General features: G+C 34.0%; 1 protein-coding gene across 3 annotated transcripts in view; it reads left to right on the forward strand.

Moving 5' to 3' along the window:
• The first annotated feature begins 1509 nt into the window (after positions 1–1509).
• The window catches only part of neurl1aa (neuralized E3 ubiquitin protein ligase 1Aa), a 104761-nt gene continuing 89424 nt past the window's right edge, over positions 1510–16846 (forward strand). For all 3 annotated transcript variants that reach the window (XM_062027167.1, XM_062027168.1, XM_062027169.1), the window contains exon 1: positions 1510–1746. In XM_062027167.1, coding sequence (XP_061883151.1) covers positions 1713–1746 — 34 coding nt within the window. In that variant the 5' untranslated portion in view covers positions 1510–1712. The remainder of the gene's footprint in view (positions 1747–16846) is intronic.

The raw sequence follows: 16846 nt of genomic DNA on the forward strand, positions 1-16846 counted from the left end.
TTTCCCCTCATCTTTTTCCATTCTTAATACATTTTTGAAAAATCTCCAGAGAGCCACTAGGGCGGCGCTAAAGAGCAGCATGCGGCTCTAGAGCCGCGGGTTGCCGACCCCCGGCCTAGGGCGCCAGATTGGTTAGGGCCGGGCCTGGTGATGCATGCTTGGTTATGGTTTAAAGCAGGGGTGTCAAACTCATTTTAGATCGGGGGCCACATGGAGAAAAATCTACTCCCAAGTGGGCCGGATTGGTAAAATCACGGCACGATAACTTAAAAATAAAGACAACGTCAGATTTAGTTTTTTGTTTAAAAATAGAACAAGCACAAATGTACAAATCATAATGTTGTTAGTTTGTTTTTTTTACACTTACATGTTGTCGTTATTTATATTTTCTGAATAAATGATGTGATAATGTTCATCAGTCAACTCATTAGTGTCAATTTTCAATCTTATCAAGATAAAAAAATGATATCAAAATCAAATTACAGGATGTTATTTATGTAGTTTGATCATTTTCCCCGACTGGTGCACTAACATCATGTGGATTATTTTGTACATACACTACCGTTCAAAAGTTTGGGGTCACATTGAAATGTCCTTATTTTTGAAGGAAAAGCACTGTACTTTTCAATGAAGATAACTTTAAACTAGTCTTAACTTTAAAGAAATACACTCTATACATTGCTAATGTGGTAAATGACTATTCTAGCTGCAAATGTCTGGTTTTTGGTGCAATATCTACATTTCCAGCAACTATCACTCCAGTGTTCTAATGGTACAATGTGTTTGCTCATTGGCTCAGAAGGCTAATTGATGATTAGAAAAGCCTTGTGCAATCATGTTCACACATCTGAAAACAGTTTAGCTTGTTACAGAAGCTACAAAACTGACCTTCCTTTGAGCAGATTGAGTTTCTGGAGCATCACATTTGTGGGGTCAATTAAACGCTCAAAATGGCCAGAAAAAGAGAACTTTCATCTGAAACTCGACAGTCTATTCTTGTTCTTAGAAATGAAGGCTATTCCACAAAATTGTTTGGGTGACCCCAAACCTTTGAACGGTAGTGTATGTAGCATCGTCTACAGTATCAAGATACAAAGAATTGCTATTGCGACACCCAGTGGACACATTTAGAACAGCTGTTCCATTCAGGAAAACATTTCAGGTGAACTTTTATACTTAGCAAACTCATCCAGCGGGCCGGATAAATCCTGTTCGCGGGCCTGATCCGGCCCTCGGGCCGTACGTTTGACACCCCTGGTTTAAAGTCATATCCAACAATTGTAACAACGACTTTTTGTTGTCTACTGTGTTACATTTTTTAATGATTTCTGCTGGTGGTGTGCCACCGGATTTTTTCTTTTTTTTTTAACGCAAAAAATGTGCCTGGGCTCCAAAAAAAGGTTAAAAAAAAACACTGCAACGGCAATGACAGCGTTAAAGGTTCGAGTCTCCACCCTTTATGTTAATATGTGTGACGGCTACTCGGGGCGTGGGGAAGTGCTCTCTGAATGAAGGGGAGGGGAGCAGCCGTCGTCATGGCCGCGTAGCTACGCTTTCAAGCGGTGTTTGGGTCGCCCGGGGCGCGCGTCACTGCTGCGAGTGGTCGGGGAGGAGAGGCGGCGCTCAGCTTACCTTCGGATGGAATCATGTCACCGGCGAGAGCATCTCTGTGATACACGGCGGCGATAAAAGCGTCTCCAGGGAAGACAGAAATGGGTGGGCAGATAACGCGAAATGCATTATACGGTAAGAAATGGACTAACATGGTGATAGTCTTCGATTCGACGCTTTCGCTACCAGGTGCGACCGCGAGTAAGCTAATAATGGTGGCCCGGCATACATTAATGGCGACATTGTCTTTATTGTGATGCGGCGGGGGCCACATGAAAGTTGCGGTGTCTTGTGTGAAACAATATGTATGATGATGTGTATACTGCTTTGCCCCTTTGTGACGTGACAATAACACTATCAATAGAACACACACGTGATTCCAATCCTGGTCTATATCCTCCTAAGAGTCATTGTAACAATTAACAGTTCTATTTTAGTGTGCCTGGATCTGGGGGCCACATAGAGAAAAACCTACTCCCAAGTGGTAAAATCACGGCACGATAACTTAAAAATAAAGACAATTTCAGATTGTTTTCTTCGTTTCAAAATAGAATGAGCACATTCTGAAATTGTACGGATCATAATGTTGTTGTTTTTTTTGTTTTCAATTACCTGTTGTGGTTAATAGTATATATACTTTATTTGTCGATATTTATATTTTCTGACTAAATTGTGTGATAAAGTTGGAGTATAACGGTCATACTCAATATGACAGTTATTGAAACATAACTCCTAAACAAAACATGCAAAATGTCTGATAATGCCTTAAATAATGTATCTTTGTGAGTTTTACTAGAAACATATGCTTTTGTAAGGTTTGCAAACACAAACATATGTTTTTGTAATGTTCTTAGAATCCTGAGATTAATTTTTCAAGGGTGTCAAACTCATTTTAGATGGGGGGCCACATGGAGAAAAATATACTCCCAAGTGGGCCAGGTTGGTAAAATCCCGACACGATAACTTAAAAATAAAGACAACTTCAGATTGTTTTCTTTGTTTAAAAATAGAACGAGCACATTCTGAAATTGTACGTATCATAATGTTGTTTTTTTTTGTTTTTGTTTTTTACCTTTACCTGTTGTGGTAATATGTAATAATATTATATGTACTTTATTTGTCGATATATATATATATATATATATATATATATATATATATATATATATATATATATATATATATATATATATATATATATATATATATACATATATACCAGCTATATATATACATATATACCAGCTATATATATACATATATACCAGCTATATATATATATATATATATATATATATATATATATATATATATATATATATATATATATATATGTATATGTGTATATATATATATATATATATATATATATATATATATATATATATATATATATATATATATATATATATATATATATATATATATATATATATAGCTGGTATATATGTATATATATGTATGTATATATATATATGTGTGTATATATATATATATATATATATATATATATATGTATGTATGTATGTATGTATGTATGTATGTATGTATGTATGTATGTATGTATGTATGTATGTATGTATGTATGTATATATATATATATATATATATATATATATATATATATATATATATATATATATATATATATATATATATATATATATATATATATATAGCTGGTATATATGTATATATATGTATGTATATATATGTATGTGTGTATATATATATATATATATATATATATATATATATGTATGTATGTATGTATGTATGTATGTATGTATGTATGTATGTATGTATGTATGTATGTATATATATATATATATATATATATATATATATATATATATATATATATATATATATATATATATATATATATATATATATATATACATACACACACACTACCGTTCAAAAGTTTGGGGTGACCCAAACAATTTTGGGGAATAGCCTTCATTTCTAAGAACAAAAATAGACTGTCGAGTTTCAGATGAAAGTTCTCTATTTCTGGCCATTTTGAGCGTTTAATTGACCCCACAAATGTGATGCTCCAGAAACTCAATCTGCTCAAAGGAAAGTGAGTTTTGTAGCTTCTGTAGCGAGCTAAACTGTTTTCAGATGTGTGAACATGATTGCACAAGGGTTTTCTAATCATCAATTAGCCTTCTGAGCCAATGAGCAAACACATTGTACCATTAGAACACTGGAGTGATAGTTGCTGGAAATGGGCCTCTATACACCTATGTAGATATTGCACCAAAAACCAGACATTTGCTGCTAGAATAGTCATTTACCACATTAGCAATGTATAGAGTGTATTTCTTTAAAGTTAAGACTAGTTTAAAGTTATCTTCATTGAAAAGTACAGTGCTTTTCCTTCAAAAATAAGGACATTTCAATGTGACCCCAAACTTTTGAACGGTAGTGTGTGTGTGTATATATATATATATATATATATATATATATATATATATATATATATATATACACACACGATAACTTAAAAATAAAGACAACTTCAGAACGAGCACATTCTGAAATATTATGAATCATAATGGTTTTTTTTGGTTTTTTTGGTTTCAATTACCTCTTGTGGTTAATAGTATATATACTTTATTTGTCGATATTTATATTTTCTGACTAAATTGTGTGATAATGTTGGAGTATAACCGTCATACTCAATATGACAGTTATTTAAACATAACTCCTAAACAAAACATGCATTTAATGCCTTAAATAATGTATCTTTGTGAGTTTTACTAGAACCATGTGCTTTTGTAAGGTTTGCAAACACAAACATTTGTTTTTGTAATGTTCTTAGAATCCTTGTCAAACTCATTTTAGATGGGGGGCCACATGGAGAAAAATCTACTCCCAAGTGGGCCAGACTGGTAAAATCACGACGAGATAACTTAAAAATAAAGACAACTTCAGATTGTTTTCTTTGTTTAAAAATAGAACGAGCACATTCTGAAATTGTACGAATCATAATGTTGTTTTTTTTGTTTTTGTTTTTTACATTTACCTGTTGTGGTAATATGTAATATTATTATATGTACTTTATTTGTCGATATATATATATATATATATATATATATATATATATATATATATATATATATATATATATATATATATATATATATATATATATATATATATATATATATATATATACACACACTACCGTTCAAAAGTTTGGGGTCACCCAAACAATTTTGTGTTTGAGCCTTCATTTCTAAGAACAAGAATAGACTGTCGAGTTTCAGATGAAAGTTCTCTTTTTCTGGCCATTTTGAGCGTTTAATTGACCCCACAGATGTGATGCTCCAGAAACTCAATCTGCTCAAAGGAAGGTCAGTTTTGTAGCTTCTGTAACGGGCTAAACTGTTTTCAGATGTGTGAACATGATTGCACAAGGGTTTTCTAATCATCAATTAGCCTTCTGAGCCAATGAGCAAACACATTGTACCATTAGAACACTGGAGTGATAGTTGCTGGAAATGGGCCTCTATACACCTATGTAGATATTGCACCAAAAACCAGACATTTGCTGCTAGAATAGTCATTTACCACATTAGCAATGTATAGAGTGTATTTCTTTAAAGTTAAGACTAGTTTAAAGTTATCTTCATTGAAAAGTACAGTGCTTTTCCTTCAAAAATAAGGACATTTCAATGTGACCCCAAACTTTTGAACGGTAGTGTATATATATTGTCAATATTTATATGTTTTGAATAAATGATGTGATAATGTTGGAATATAACTGCCATACTCAATATGAGACAGTTATTTAAACATAACTCCTAAACAAAACATGCAATATGTCTAATAATGCCTTAAATAATGTATCTTTCCGAGTTTTACTAGAAGCATGTGCTTTTTTAAGGTTTGCAAACACAAACATTTGTTTTTATACTCAATATGACAGTAATGTTCTTAGAATCCTGAGATTAATTTTTCCAGGGGTGTCAAACTCATTTTAGATGGGGGGCCACATGTAGAAAAATCTACTCCCAAGTGGGCCGGAGTCCTAAAATCACGGCACGATAACTTAAAAATAAAGACAACTTCAGATTGTTTTCTTTGTTTAAAAATAGAACGAGCACATTCTGAAATTGTACGAATCATAATGTTGTTGTTTTTTTTTACAATTACCTGTTGTGGTTAACATTACCGTATTTTCCGCACTATAAGGCGCAACCTAAAAACCTCCAATTTTCTCAAAAGCTGACAGTGCGCCTTATAATCCGGTGCGCCTTATATATGGACCGATGTTGAGCCACAACAGGTCTCGCAACTACGGGATGCATAACGTAACCCCAGCCTCTACTGTGGCGTCTATTCTATGCGCCTTATAATGCGGTGCGCCTTATATATGAACGAAGTTTTAAAATAAGCCATTCATTGAAGGTGCGCCTTATAGTGCGGAAAATACGGTATATAAACTTTATTTGTCGATATTTATATATATATATATATATACACGATAACTTAAAAATAAAGACAACTTCAGATTGTTTTCTTTGTTTAAAAATAGAACGAGCACATTCTGAAATTGTGCGAATCATAATTTTGTTGTTTTTTTGTTTTTTGTATTAATTACCTGTTGTGGTTAACAGTATATAAACTTTATTTGGCGATATTTATATTTTCTGAATAAATGATGTGATAATGTTGGAGTATAACTGTCATATTCAATATGACAGTCATTTAAACATAACTCCAAAACAAAACATGCAATATAACTAATAATGCCTTAAATAATGTATCTTTGTGAGTTTTACTATAAAACATATGCTTTTGTAAGGTTTGCAAACACAAACATTTGTTTTTATACTCAATATGACAGTAATGTTCTTAGAATCCTGAGATTAATTTTTCCAGGGGTGTCAAACTCATTTTAGATCGGAAACCACATGGAGAAAAATCTACTCCCAAGTGGGCCAGACTGGTAAAATCCCGGCACAATAACTTAAAAATAAAGAGAACTTCAGATTGTTTTCTTTGTTTAAAAATAGAACGAACACATTCTGAAATTGTACGAATCATAATGTTGTTTTTTTATTTTTTGTTTTCAATTATATGTTGTGGTTAATAGTATATATACTTTATTTGTCAATATTTATATTTTCTGAATAAATTATGTGATAATGTTGGAGGATAACTGTCATACTCAATATGACAGTCATTTAAACATAACTCCTAAACAAAACATGCATTTAATGCCTTAAATAATGTATCTTTGTGAGTTTTACTAGAAACATGTGCTTTTGTAAGGTTTGCAAACACAAACATTTGTTTGATATTCAATATGACAGTAATGTTCTTAGAATCCTGAGATGAATGTTTCAGGGGTGTCAAACTCATTTTAGATCGGGGGCCACACGGAGAAAAAATCTACTCCCAAGTAGGCGGACTGGTAAAATCATGGCACGATAACTTAAAAATAAAGACAACTTCAAATTGTTTTCTTTGTTTAAAAATAGAACAAGCACATTCTGGAATTATACAAATCATAATGTTGTTTTTATTGTTTGTTTTTTTACAATTACCTGTTGTGGTTAATAGTATATGTACTTTATTTGTCGATATTTATATATATATACACACGATAACTTAAAAATAAAAACAACTTCAGATTGTTTTCTTTGTTTAAAAATAGAACGAGCACATTCTGAAATTGTACGAATCATAATGTTGTTGTTTTGTTTTCAATTACATGTTGTGGTTAATAGTATATATACTTTATTTGTCATTATTTATATTTTTTGAATAAATTATGTGATAATGTTGAAGTATAACTGTCATATTGTGCCTAAACAAAAACATGCATTTAATGCCTTAAATAATGTATCTTTGTGAGTTTTACTAGAAACACGATTTTGTAAGGTTTGCAAACACAAACATTTGTTTTTACACTCAATGTGACAGTAATGTTATTAGAATCCTGAGAATGAGTTCGACACCCCTGAAAAATTAGTCTCAGGATTCTAAGAACGTTACAAAAACAAATGTTTGTGTTTGCAAACCTTACAAAAGCATATGTTTCTAGTAAAACTCACAAAGATACATTATTTAAGGCATTTTTAGACATATTGCATGTTTTGTTTAGGAGTTATGTTTAAATAACTGACATATTGAGTATGACAGTTATACTCCAACATTATCACATAATTTATTCAGAGAATATAAATATCGACAAATAAAGTATATTTTCTATTAACCACAACAGGCAATTGTAAAAAAAACAACAACATTATGATTTGTACAATTTCAGAATGTGCTCGTTCTATTTTTAAACAAAGAATACTTAAGTCGTCTTTATTTTTAAGTTATCGTGCCCTGATTTTACCAGTCCGGCCCACTTGGGAGTAGATTTTTCTACATGTGGCCCCCCGATCTAAAATGAGTTTGACACCCCTGAAAAATTAATCTCAGGATTCTAAGAACATTACTGTCATATTGAGTATAAAAACAAATGTTTGTGTTTGCCAACCTTACAAAAGCATGTTTCTAGTAAAACTCAAAAAGATACATTATTTAAGGCATTATGAGACATGTTGCATGTTTTGTTTAAGAGTGTATAAACTTTATTTGTCGATATATATATATATATATATATATATATATATATATATATATATATATATATATATATATATATATATATATATATATATATATATATATATATATATATATATATATATATATATATATTAGGGCTGCAACTAACGATTAATTTGATAATCGATTAATCTGTCTATTATTACTTCGATTAATCGATTAATAATCGGATAAAAGAGACAAACTACATTTCTATCCTATCCAGTATTTTATTGAAAAAAAACAGCATACTGGCACCATACTTATTTTGATTATTGTTTCTCAGCTGTTTGTAAATGTTGCAGTTTTAAATAAAGGTTTAGTAAAAAAAAAAAAAAAAAAATTGTATTAAAAAAACAAAAACAAAAAAAAACAAACCTCTGCGCATAGCATAGATCCAACGAATCGATGACTAAATTAATCGGCAACTATTTTAATAATCAATTTTAATCGATGTAATCGATTAGTTGTTGCAGCCCTAATATATATACATACACGATAGCTTAAAAATAAAGACAACCTCAGATTGTTTTCTTTGTTTAAAAATAGAACGAGCACATTCTGAAATTGTGCGAATCATAACATTGTTGTTTTTTTGTTTTCAATTACCTGTTGTGGTTAAAAGTATATATACTTTATTTGCCGATATTTATATTTTCTGAATAAATGATGTGATAATGTTGGAGTATAACTGTCATATTCAATATGACAGTCATTTAAACATAACTCCTAAACAAAACATGCAATATGTCTAATAATGCCTTAAATAATGTATCTTTGTGAGTTTTACTAGAAACATATGCTTTTGTAAGGTTTGCAAACACAAACATTTGGTTTTATACTCAATATGACAGTAATGTTCTTAGAATCCTGAGATGAATGTTTCAGGGATGTCAAACTCATTTTAGATCGGGGTGCCACATGGAGAAAAATCTACTCCCAAGTGGGCCGGACTGGCAAAATCACGGCACAATAACTTAAAAATAAAGAGAACTTCAGATTGTTTTCTTTGTTTAAAAATAGAACGAGCATATTCTGAAATTGTACGAATCATAATGTTGTTGTTTTGGGGTTTTTTGTATTAATTACCTGTTGTGGTTAATAATAGTATATATACTTTATTTGTCGTTATTTATATTTTCTGAATAAATTATGTGATAATGTTGGAGGATAACTGTAATACTGAATATGACAGTTATTTAAACATAAGTCCTAAACAAAACATGCAATATGTCTAAAAATGCCTTAAATAATGTACCTTTGTGAGTTTTACTAGAAACATATGCTTTTGTAAGGTTTGCAAACACAAACATTTGTTTTTATATTCAATATGACAGTAATGTTCTTAGAATCCTGAGATTAATTTTCAATCTATCAATATAAAAAAAACCATATCAAAATCCAATTACAGTATGTTATTTATGTAGTTTGATCATTTTCCTCCACTGATGTACTAACATCATGTGGTTTATTTTGTACATATGTAGCGTCATCTACAAAGATACAAATAATTGCTATTGCGACATCCTGGGGACACATTTAGAACAGCTGTTTCTTTCATTCAAAAATTTCAGGTACATTTTCATACTTGGCAAACTCATCCCACGGGCCAGATAAAACCTGTTTGCGGGCCTGATCCGGCCCTCGGGCCGTACGTTTGACAGCTCTGCCATAGGCTCACACAAGTTCCGTAAATAATCCAAATTTGGAGCACAGCGTCATAGTTTTCACAGCTTTTTGGTTGTTAGAGGTAGAAAGCGTTTTAAAGTGCATTTCTAATTATTTTTTAAAGGCACAAAAAACAGGTCAGGTATTGAGAAACGTACATTTATGAATATAAAACTTAGCCAATAGTATAATGAGGTTGCAAAGGTACCAGTGAGGCAGTATAAACATAGACCATATACAGCTCGCCCTATATGACGTGATAATAACACTATCAATAGAACACACACTTGATTCCAATCCTGTCCTATATTCTCTCTAAATATTATTGTAACAATTAACAGTTCTATTTTAGTCTGCCTAGATGAAGCCACCTACTGCTCTTGCAGCGTCTGTAAGTTTACACCACCTGAGCATTCTAATTAAAGCCCCAGCATTGATCCAATTAGTTAAAGAACAGACTAAGAATATTAGACAGATAAGGATACAGCTCCTCCCTTGTGGGATCGAGGTCAAGTGCCCCAGTAAACTGCCGATTTTTTAAAGAACAAAAGAAAAACTATTGTCATTTGTACTACTGTTGTCTCGATACCAATATTTTGGTAACAATAATTATTTCGATACTTTTCGGTACTTTTCTAAATAAAGGGGACCACAAAAAAATGGCATTATTGGCTTTATTTTAACAAAAAATCTTACGGTACATTAAACATACGTTTCTTATTGCAATTTAGTCCTTAAATAAAATAGTGAACGTACTAGACAACTTGTCTTTTAGTAGTAAGTAAACAAAAAAAGGCTCCTAATTTAGCTGCTGACATATGCAGTAACATATTGTGTCATTTTCCATTCTATTATTTTGTCAAAATTATTAAGGACAAGTGGTAGAAAATGAATTATTAATGTACTTGTTCATTTACTGTTAATATCTGCTTACTTTCTCTTTTAACATGTTCTGTCTACACTTCTGTTAAAATGTAATAATCACTTATTCTTCTGTTGTTTGATACTTTACATTAGTTTTGGATGATACCACAAATTTGGGCATCAATCCGATACCAAGTCGTTACAGGATCACACATTGGTCATATTCAAAGTCCTCATGTGTCCAGGGATGTATTTCCTGAGTTTATAAACATAATATGAATAAAAAAAAACGAATGCAGATGTTGTGATGGCAAAAAATATCGACATAATCATAGTAACGTGCCAACTTCACTGGTTTTGGGGTTTGTACATTTTATAATAACTCCATAAAAAGATGCTAGATTTGTTGCTAGTTGTTTTTGATTAAAAAAAACTCATTAAAAGTCTCTAGACACTTGAAAAAATCTCAACAAAGTACATTGTACAATAAGCAGCAACAACATTTGAAAATATGGCAAAATGATAGAAAAACATATGTTAATCCTAATTAATAGTAAAATATTTGTTTTTAAATCTATGTATACATTGTTTGAGCTTTACAAAAAAAAAAAAATACCATCATAGCAAATTTTGCTAATTACTCGATGACGTCATGGTGACACCCCATAACCACATCCCTGTCTACGCCCCCATCGCCACAGGTTTCTTGGCAGTCTCGAAGAAACCCTGAATATTTATATACGGTATATACTTATATAATTTGAGTATTGTTGGCGCTTTTTGAATGTTTTTTAATTGGGTTTTATAGGCGGAAAAGAGGACTTCCCTTTGGCTCCACTGTAAGCGGACTTTTATTTACGAGTTAGAATTAGAGATGTCCGATATATCGGCCTGCCGATAAATGCTTTAGAATGTAATATCGGAAATTATCGGTATCGGTTTCAAAAAGTAAAATTAATGACTTTTTAAAACGTTGCTGTACGGAGCGGTACATATCCGGTAAAACACGGACGTAGGCCCTAAAACAATGAAAGCACACAGCTTCAGTCCAGAGTATACTGGAGTCTAGTATACTCTGGACTGAAGCTGTGTGCCTTCATTGTTTTTGTAACTGTTGTTTTGAGGCATGTTTAAAAAATAAAAAATAATGCACTTTGTGAAGTATTTCCCATAGTTGTAATGGGTATCAGGATTATCTCAGGGAGAGCATGTCCCAAATTCCAAGCTGCTGTTTTGAGGCATGTTAAAAAAAATAATGCACTTTGTGACTTCAATAATAAATATGGCAGTGCCATGTTGGCGCTTTTTTCCATAACTGGAGTTGAAGTTGTTCTCTTATTTTGGAAAACCTTGTTTTTGATTGACTGATTGAAACTTGTATTAGTAGATTGCACAGTACAGTACATATTCCGTACAATTGACCACTAAATGGTAACACCCGAATAAGTTTATCAACTTTTTTAAGTCGGGGTCCACGTTCATCAATTCATGGTAAAGTTACATTGTTTAATGCATCCGGCGGGGCATCACAACACAATTAGGCATAATAATGTGTTAATTCCAAGACTGTATGTATCGGTATCGGTTGATATCAGAATCGATAATTAAGAGTTGACAATATCGGAATATCTGGTATCAGCAAAAAAGCCATTATCGGACATTCTTAGTTAGAATGCATTGAAAAAAATACATCACCATGTCTTTCATAATGATTGTAAACAATAGGCAACATTCTTTAAAAAAGTGCAGTTCCCCCTGAAGTCATCCAGTAGCAATGCAATTATAAAAGGAAATTGCTGAATAGACAATGTCCAAAATATTGACACACACACACACCCACACGTATGACAGAGGATTCTCCATCGTCTGTCTTTGCAGCTTAAGCACTGATCCTGTGTGGAACTGTCAGTTTGCACGTGCTAAATAAAACGCAAACTAGTATTTTTCAAACGGTGATTAGTGTTGATGAATTACTTTGCGCGTATTAAATAGTTATATGTACATATTCTCATTCCAGTACCGTGGCCGTTTTGATGATCAGCACATATTTTGAATATTAAAGAGTCATTCACAATTCTTACGTAAGACAAAAACTGATTTTTCTTTTTTTTTGCTCTATTCTGCCTATAAAGCCCTTTAAGAAAACATCCAAACACCTCCATTAATGTTTTATAGGTCTTGAAAATTTGAAATCTAACATTGGAGGCAAGGCGGAGATATTTATAAAACAATCTTGCCTTCTTCCGAACTTGCTCCAAACGAGCTGTTTGGAATGTGAGACTTTAGTGACGTAGTTTGCCATAGTTACGCCAGCGGATATCTTCAAATTTGGGAGAGGTTTACCCGAAGAGCTTTGTGCGAGTCATCCATTTTTATCCAGTCAGAGTCAATAAGTTCTTTCTTTTCCTCTATCCTCTTGTGGGGAAAACTGGCTCGTACATTCACATTCATGCTGCAATTCTCCGCTGTTGTCATTTCAAATAAAAAGTAGAGCCTAGTTCTAACTTATACAGTATCTGTCAGTAGAAACTATATGGAAGTGCTAACAACTACAACATGGTTGACCAGGTGGAGATGCAGTCGAAGAGGACTTGGCCTGGAGGAGGACTTTGGCATGTAAATAAGACTGCCCACAAAACCGCGCACGCATTCTGAAGACACAATCAGAAAGCGGCTTAAAGATGTTCTGGAGAACAAAATCTATGCAACATTTTGACCAACGCACCACCATTACATGTTATGTAGACCAGTGTTTTTCAACCTTTTTTGAGCCAAGGCGCATTTTTTTCATTGAAAAAATCCGGAGGCACACCACCAGCAGAAAACATAAAAAAATGCAGCCGATATTGACAATAAAAAGTCGTTCCCGCAATTTTAGGATATGAATTCAAACCATAACCAAGCATGCATCTCTATAGCTCTTGTCTCAAAGTACTGTCACGACCTGTCACATCACACTATGACTTATTTTGACTTTTTTGCTGTTTTCCTGTGTGTAGTGATTTAGTTCTTTTCTTGCGGTCCTATTTTGGTGTCTTTTTGTTTTTGTTGGTATTTTCCTGTGATTTAGTTCTTTTCTTGCGCTCCTATTTTGGTGTCTTTTCCTTTTTGTTGGTATTTTCCTGTAGCAGTTTCATGTCTTTGAGCGCTATTCATAACAAGTTCTGCGGACGCTATCCTTCTTTGTGGGGACATTGTTGATTGTAATTAGAGATGTCCGATAATATCGGACTGCCGATATTATCGGCCGCTAAATGCTTTATAATATAATATCGAAAATTATCGGTATCGGTTTCAAAAGTAAAATGTATGACTTTTTAAAACGCCGCTGTACGGAGTGGTACACGGACGTAGGGAGAAGTACAGAGCAGTTGCGTCTCCCAGTCATACTTGCCAACCCTCCCGATTTTCCCGGGAGACTCCCGAATTTCAGTGCCCCTCCCGAAAATCTTCCGGGTCAACCATTCTCCCGAATTTCTCACGATTTCCACCCGGACAACAATATGGGGGGCGTGCAATATGGGGGGCACACAAAGGCAATGCCTTTGCGTGCCGGCCAAATCACATAATATCTACGGCTTTTCACACACACAAGTGAATGCAAGGCATACTTGGTCAACAGCCATACAGGTCACACTGAGGGTGGGCTGTATAAACAACTTTAACACTGTTACAAATATGCGCCACACTGTGAACCCACACCAAACAAGAATGACAAACACATTTCGGGAGGACATCCACACCGTAACACAACATAAACACAACAGAACAAATACCCGGAAACCCTTGCAGCACTAACTCTTCCGGGACGCTACAATATACACCCCCCGCTAACCCCTACACCCCCACCTCAACGCAACCCCCTCCAATCCCGCCCACCTCAACCTCCTCAAGCTCTCTCAGGGAGAGCATGTCCCAAATTCCAAGCTGCTGTTTTGAGGCATGTTAAAAAAAATAATGCACTTTGTGACTTCAATAATAAATATGGCAGTGCCATGTTAGCATTTTTTTCCAGAACTTGAGTTGATTTATTTTGGAAAACCTTGTTACATTGTTTAATGCATCCAGCGGGGCATCGCAACAAAATTAGACATAATAATGTGTTAATTCCACGACTGTATATACACTACCGTTCAAAAGTTTGGGGTCACATTGAAATTTCCTTATTTTTGAAGGAAAAGCACTGCACTTTTCAATGAAGATAACTTTAAACTAGTCTTAACTTTAAAGAAATACACTCTATACATTGATAATGTGGCAAATGACTATTCTAGCTGCAAATGTTTGGTTTTTGGTGCAATATGTACATAGGTGTATAGAGGCCCATTTCCAGCAACTATCACTCCAGTGTTCTAATGGTACAGTGTGTTTGCTCATTGGCTCAGAAGGCTAATTGATGATTAGAAAACCCTTATGCAATCATGTTCACACATCTGAAAACAGTTCAGCTCGTTACAGAAGCTACAAAACTGACCTTCCTTTGAGCAGATTGAGTTTCTGGAGCATCACATTTGTGGGGTCAATTAAACGCTCAAAATGGCCAGAAAAAAATAACTTTCATCTGAAACTCGACAGTCTATTCTTGTTCTTAGAAATTAAGGCTATTCCACAAAATTGTTTGGGTGACCCCAAACTTTTGAACGGTAGTGTATCGGTATTGATATCGGAATTGGTAATTAAGAGTTGGACAATATCGGAATATCGGATATCGGCAAAAAAGCCATTATCGGACATCTCTAATTGTAATTGTCATGTTCGGATGTACTTTGTGGACGCTGTCTCTGCTCCACACGCTGTAAGTCTTTGCTGTCATCCAGCGTTTTGTTTTTGTTTACTTTGCAGCCAGATTAGTTTCACTTTCGTTTTGCATAGCCTTCCCTAAGCTTCAATGCCTTTTTATTTTAACGGCAATCGCCTTTGGTTTTTTTGTGGTTTAAACTGTCGTCTGCATATTGTGATCACGACAAACCATGTTCCCGACATCGACATCTACGACATTAGCTACTTGCTGCCACCTACTGATATGGAAGAGTATAACATGGTGACTCTGCCGAGCTCTAGACAACACCAACACTCAACAACGTCACATTATTTGCGGGTTATAACTACTGGTTTGCAAAAAAATATTTTTAGCCCAAATGGGCGAAATTACAACATTTCCCACGGCACACCAGACAAAAACACTGATGTAGACCACAAAAAAAAGTATATGTCCCTTATTATGCACTTTTCATGCACTTACAGATGGCATGAAAATGGCAGTTTTTATTCTAAGACAGGTTTCGCTTTCCAATATTGCACCTCTGCGGGTGGTTCTCAGGTGTGAGGTACCAGAACACACGATAAGTGTTGTTGCTGAGTTTGTTACATAAGTGTGTCTGCCGGTGTGTGGGAGCTGTAATTCTGCGCTCTCGATTGACTGAATGTAGGCCAGCGTCTGAGGCTGCTTAGACCGATTTCATCTAGTGTCTGGCTTCATTCTAAAACAGCTTGGTTTCGCTGTATAAATGCCAAGTTTATGGACAAACCAAGTAACTCCCTAATCCCAACATTGACATTTTGTAAAAAAAAAAAAAAAAAATGGAAGTAGATGGTTTGAGATGCTACAGTAAATTGAGAGCAAATGCTTTAAAACGTGGTTAAGAAAGCGTGCAAAACCACATGGCAACACAAAATAAATACTGTGTGTTCAATACGAGCATGGACACATAGATAAATAGCTTTAAGCAACACTAAGTCAAATTGTAATGATGAAATAATGTACTTCCTAGTGCAGGGCTATTCAACCGGCCAGGTAATGAATGACACTAGACTAGCCCCCAAGTTGAGTTTAAAACTTGGGAGAGCGACTAACATTTTGGATAAAATTGCTCAAATTATCTGAGTGCTGATCTTTTGAGTATCTTTTTTGCAGTATGTCTTTATTGCACCGGTCGCCCAGGGGTGGGGTCCCCACATCTGCGGTTCCCTCCAAGATTTCTCATTGTCCCATTTGGTTGAGTTTTTCCTTGCCCTGATGTGGGATCTGAGCCGAGGATGTCGTTGTGGCTTGTGCAGCCCTTTGAGACACTCGTGATTTCAGAAT

The sequence above is a fragment of the Entelurus aequoreus genome, linkage group LG18 (assembly GCF_033978785.1).
Source record: "Entelurus aequoreus isolate RoL-2023_Sb linkage group LG18, RoL_Eaeq_v1.1, whole genome shotgun sequence".
NCBI lineage: Eukaryota > Metazoa > Chordata > Actinopteri > Syngnathiformes > Syngnathidae > Entelurus > Entelurus aequoreus.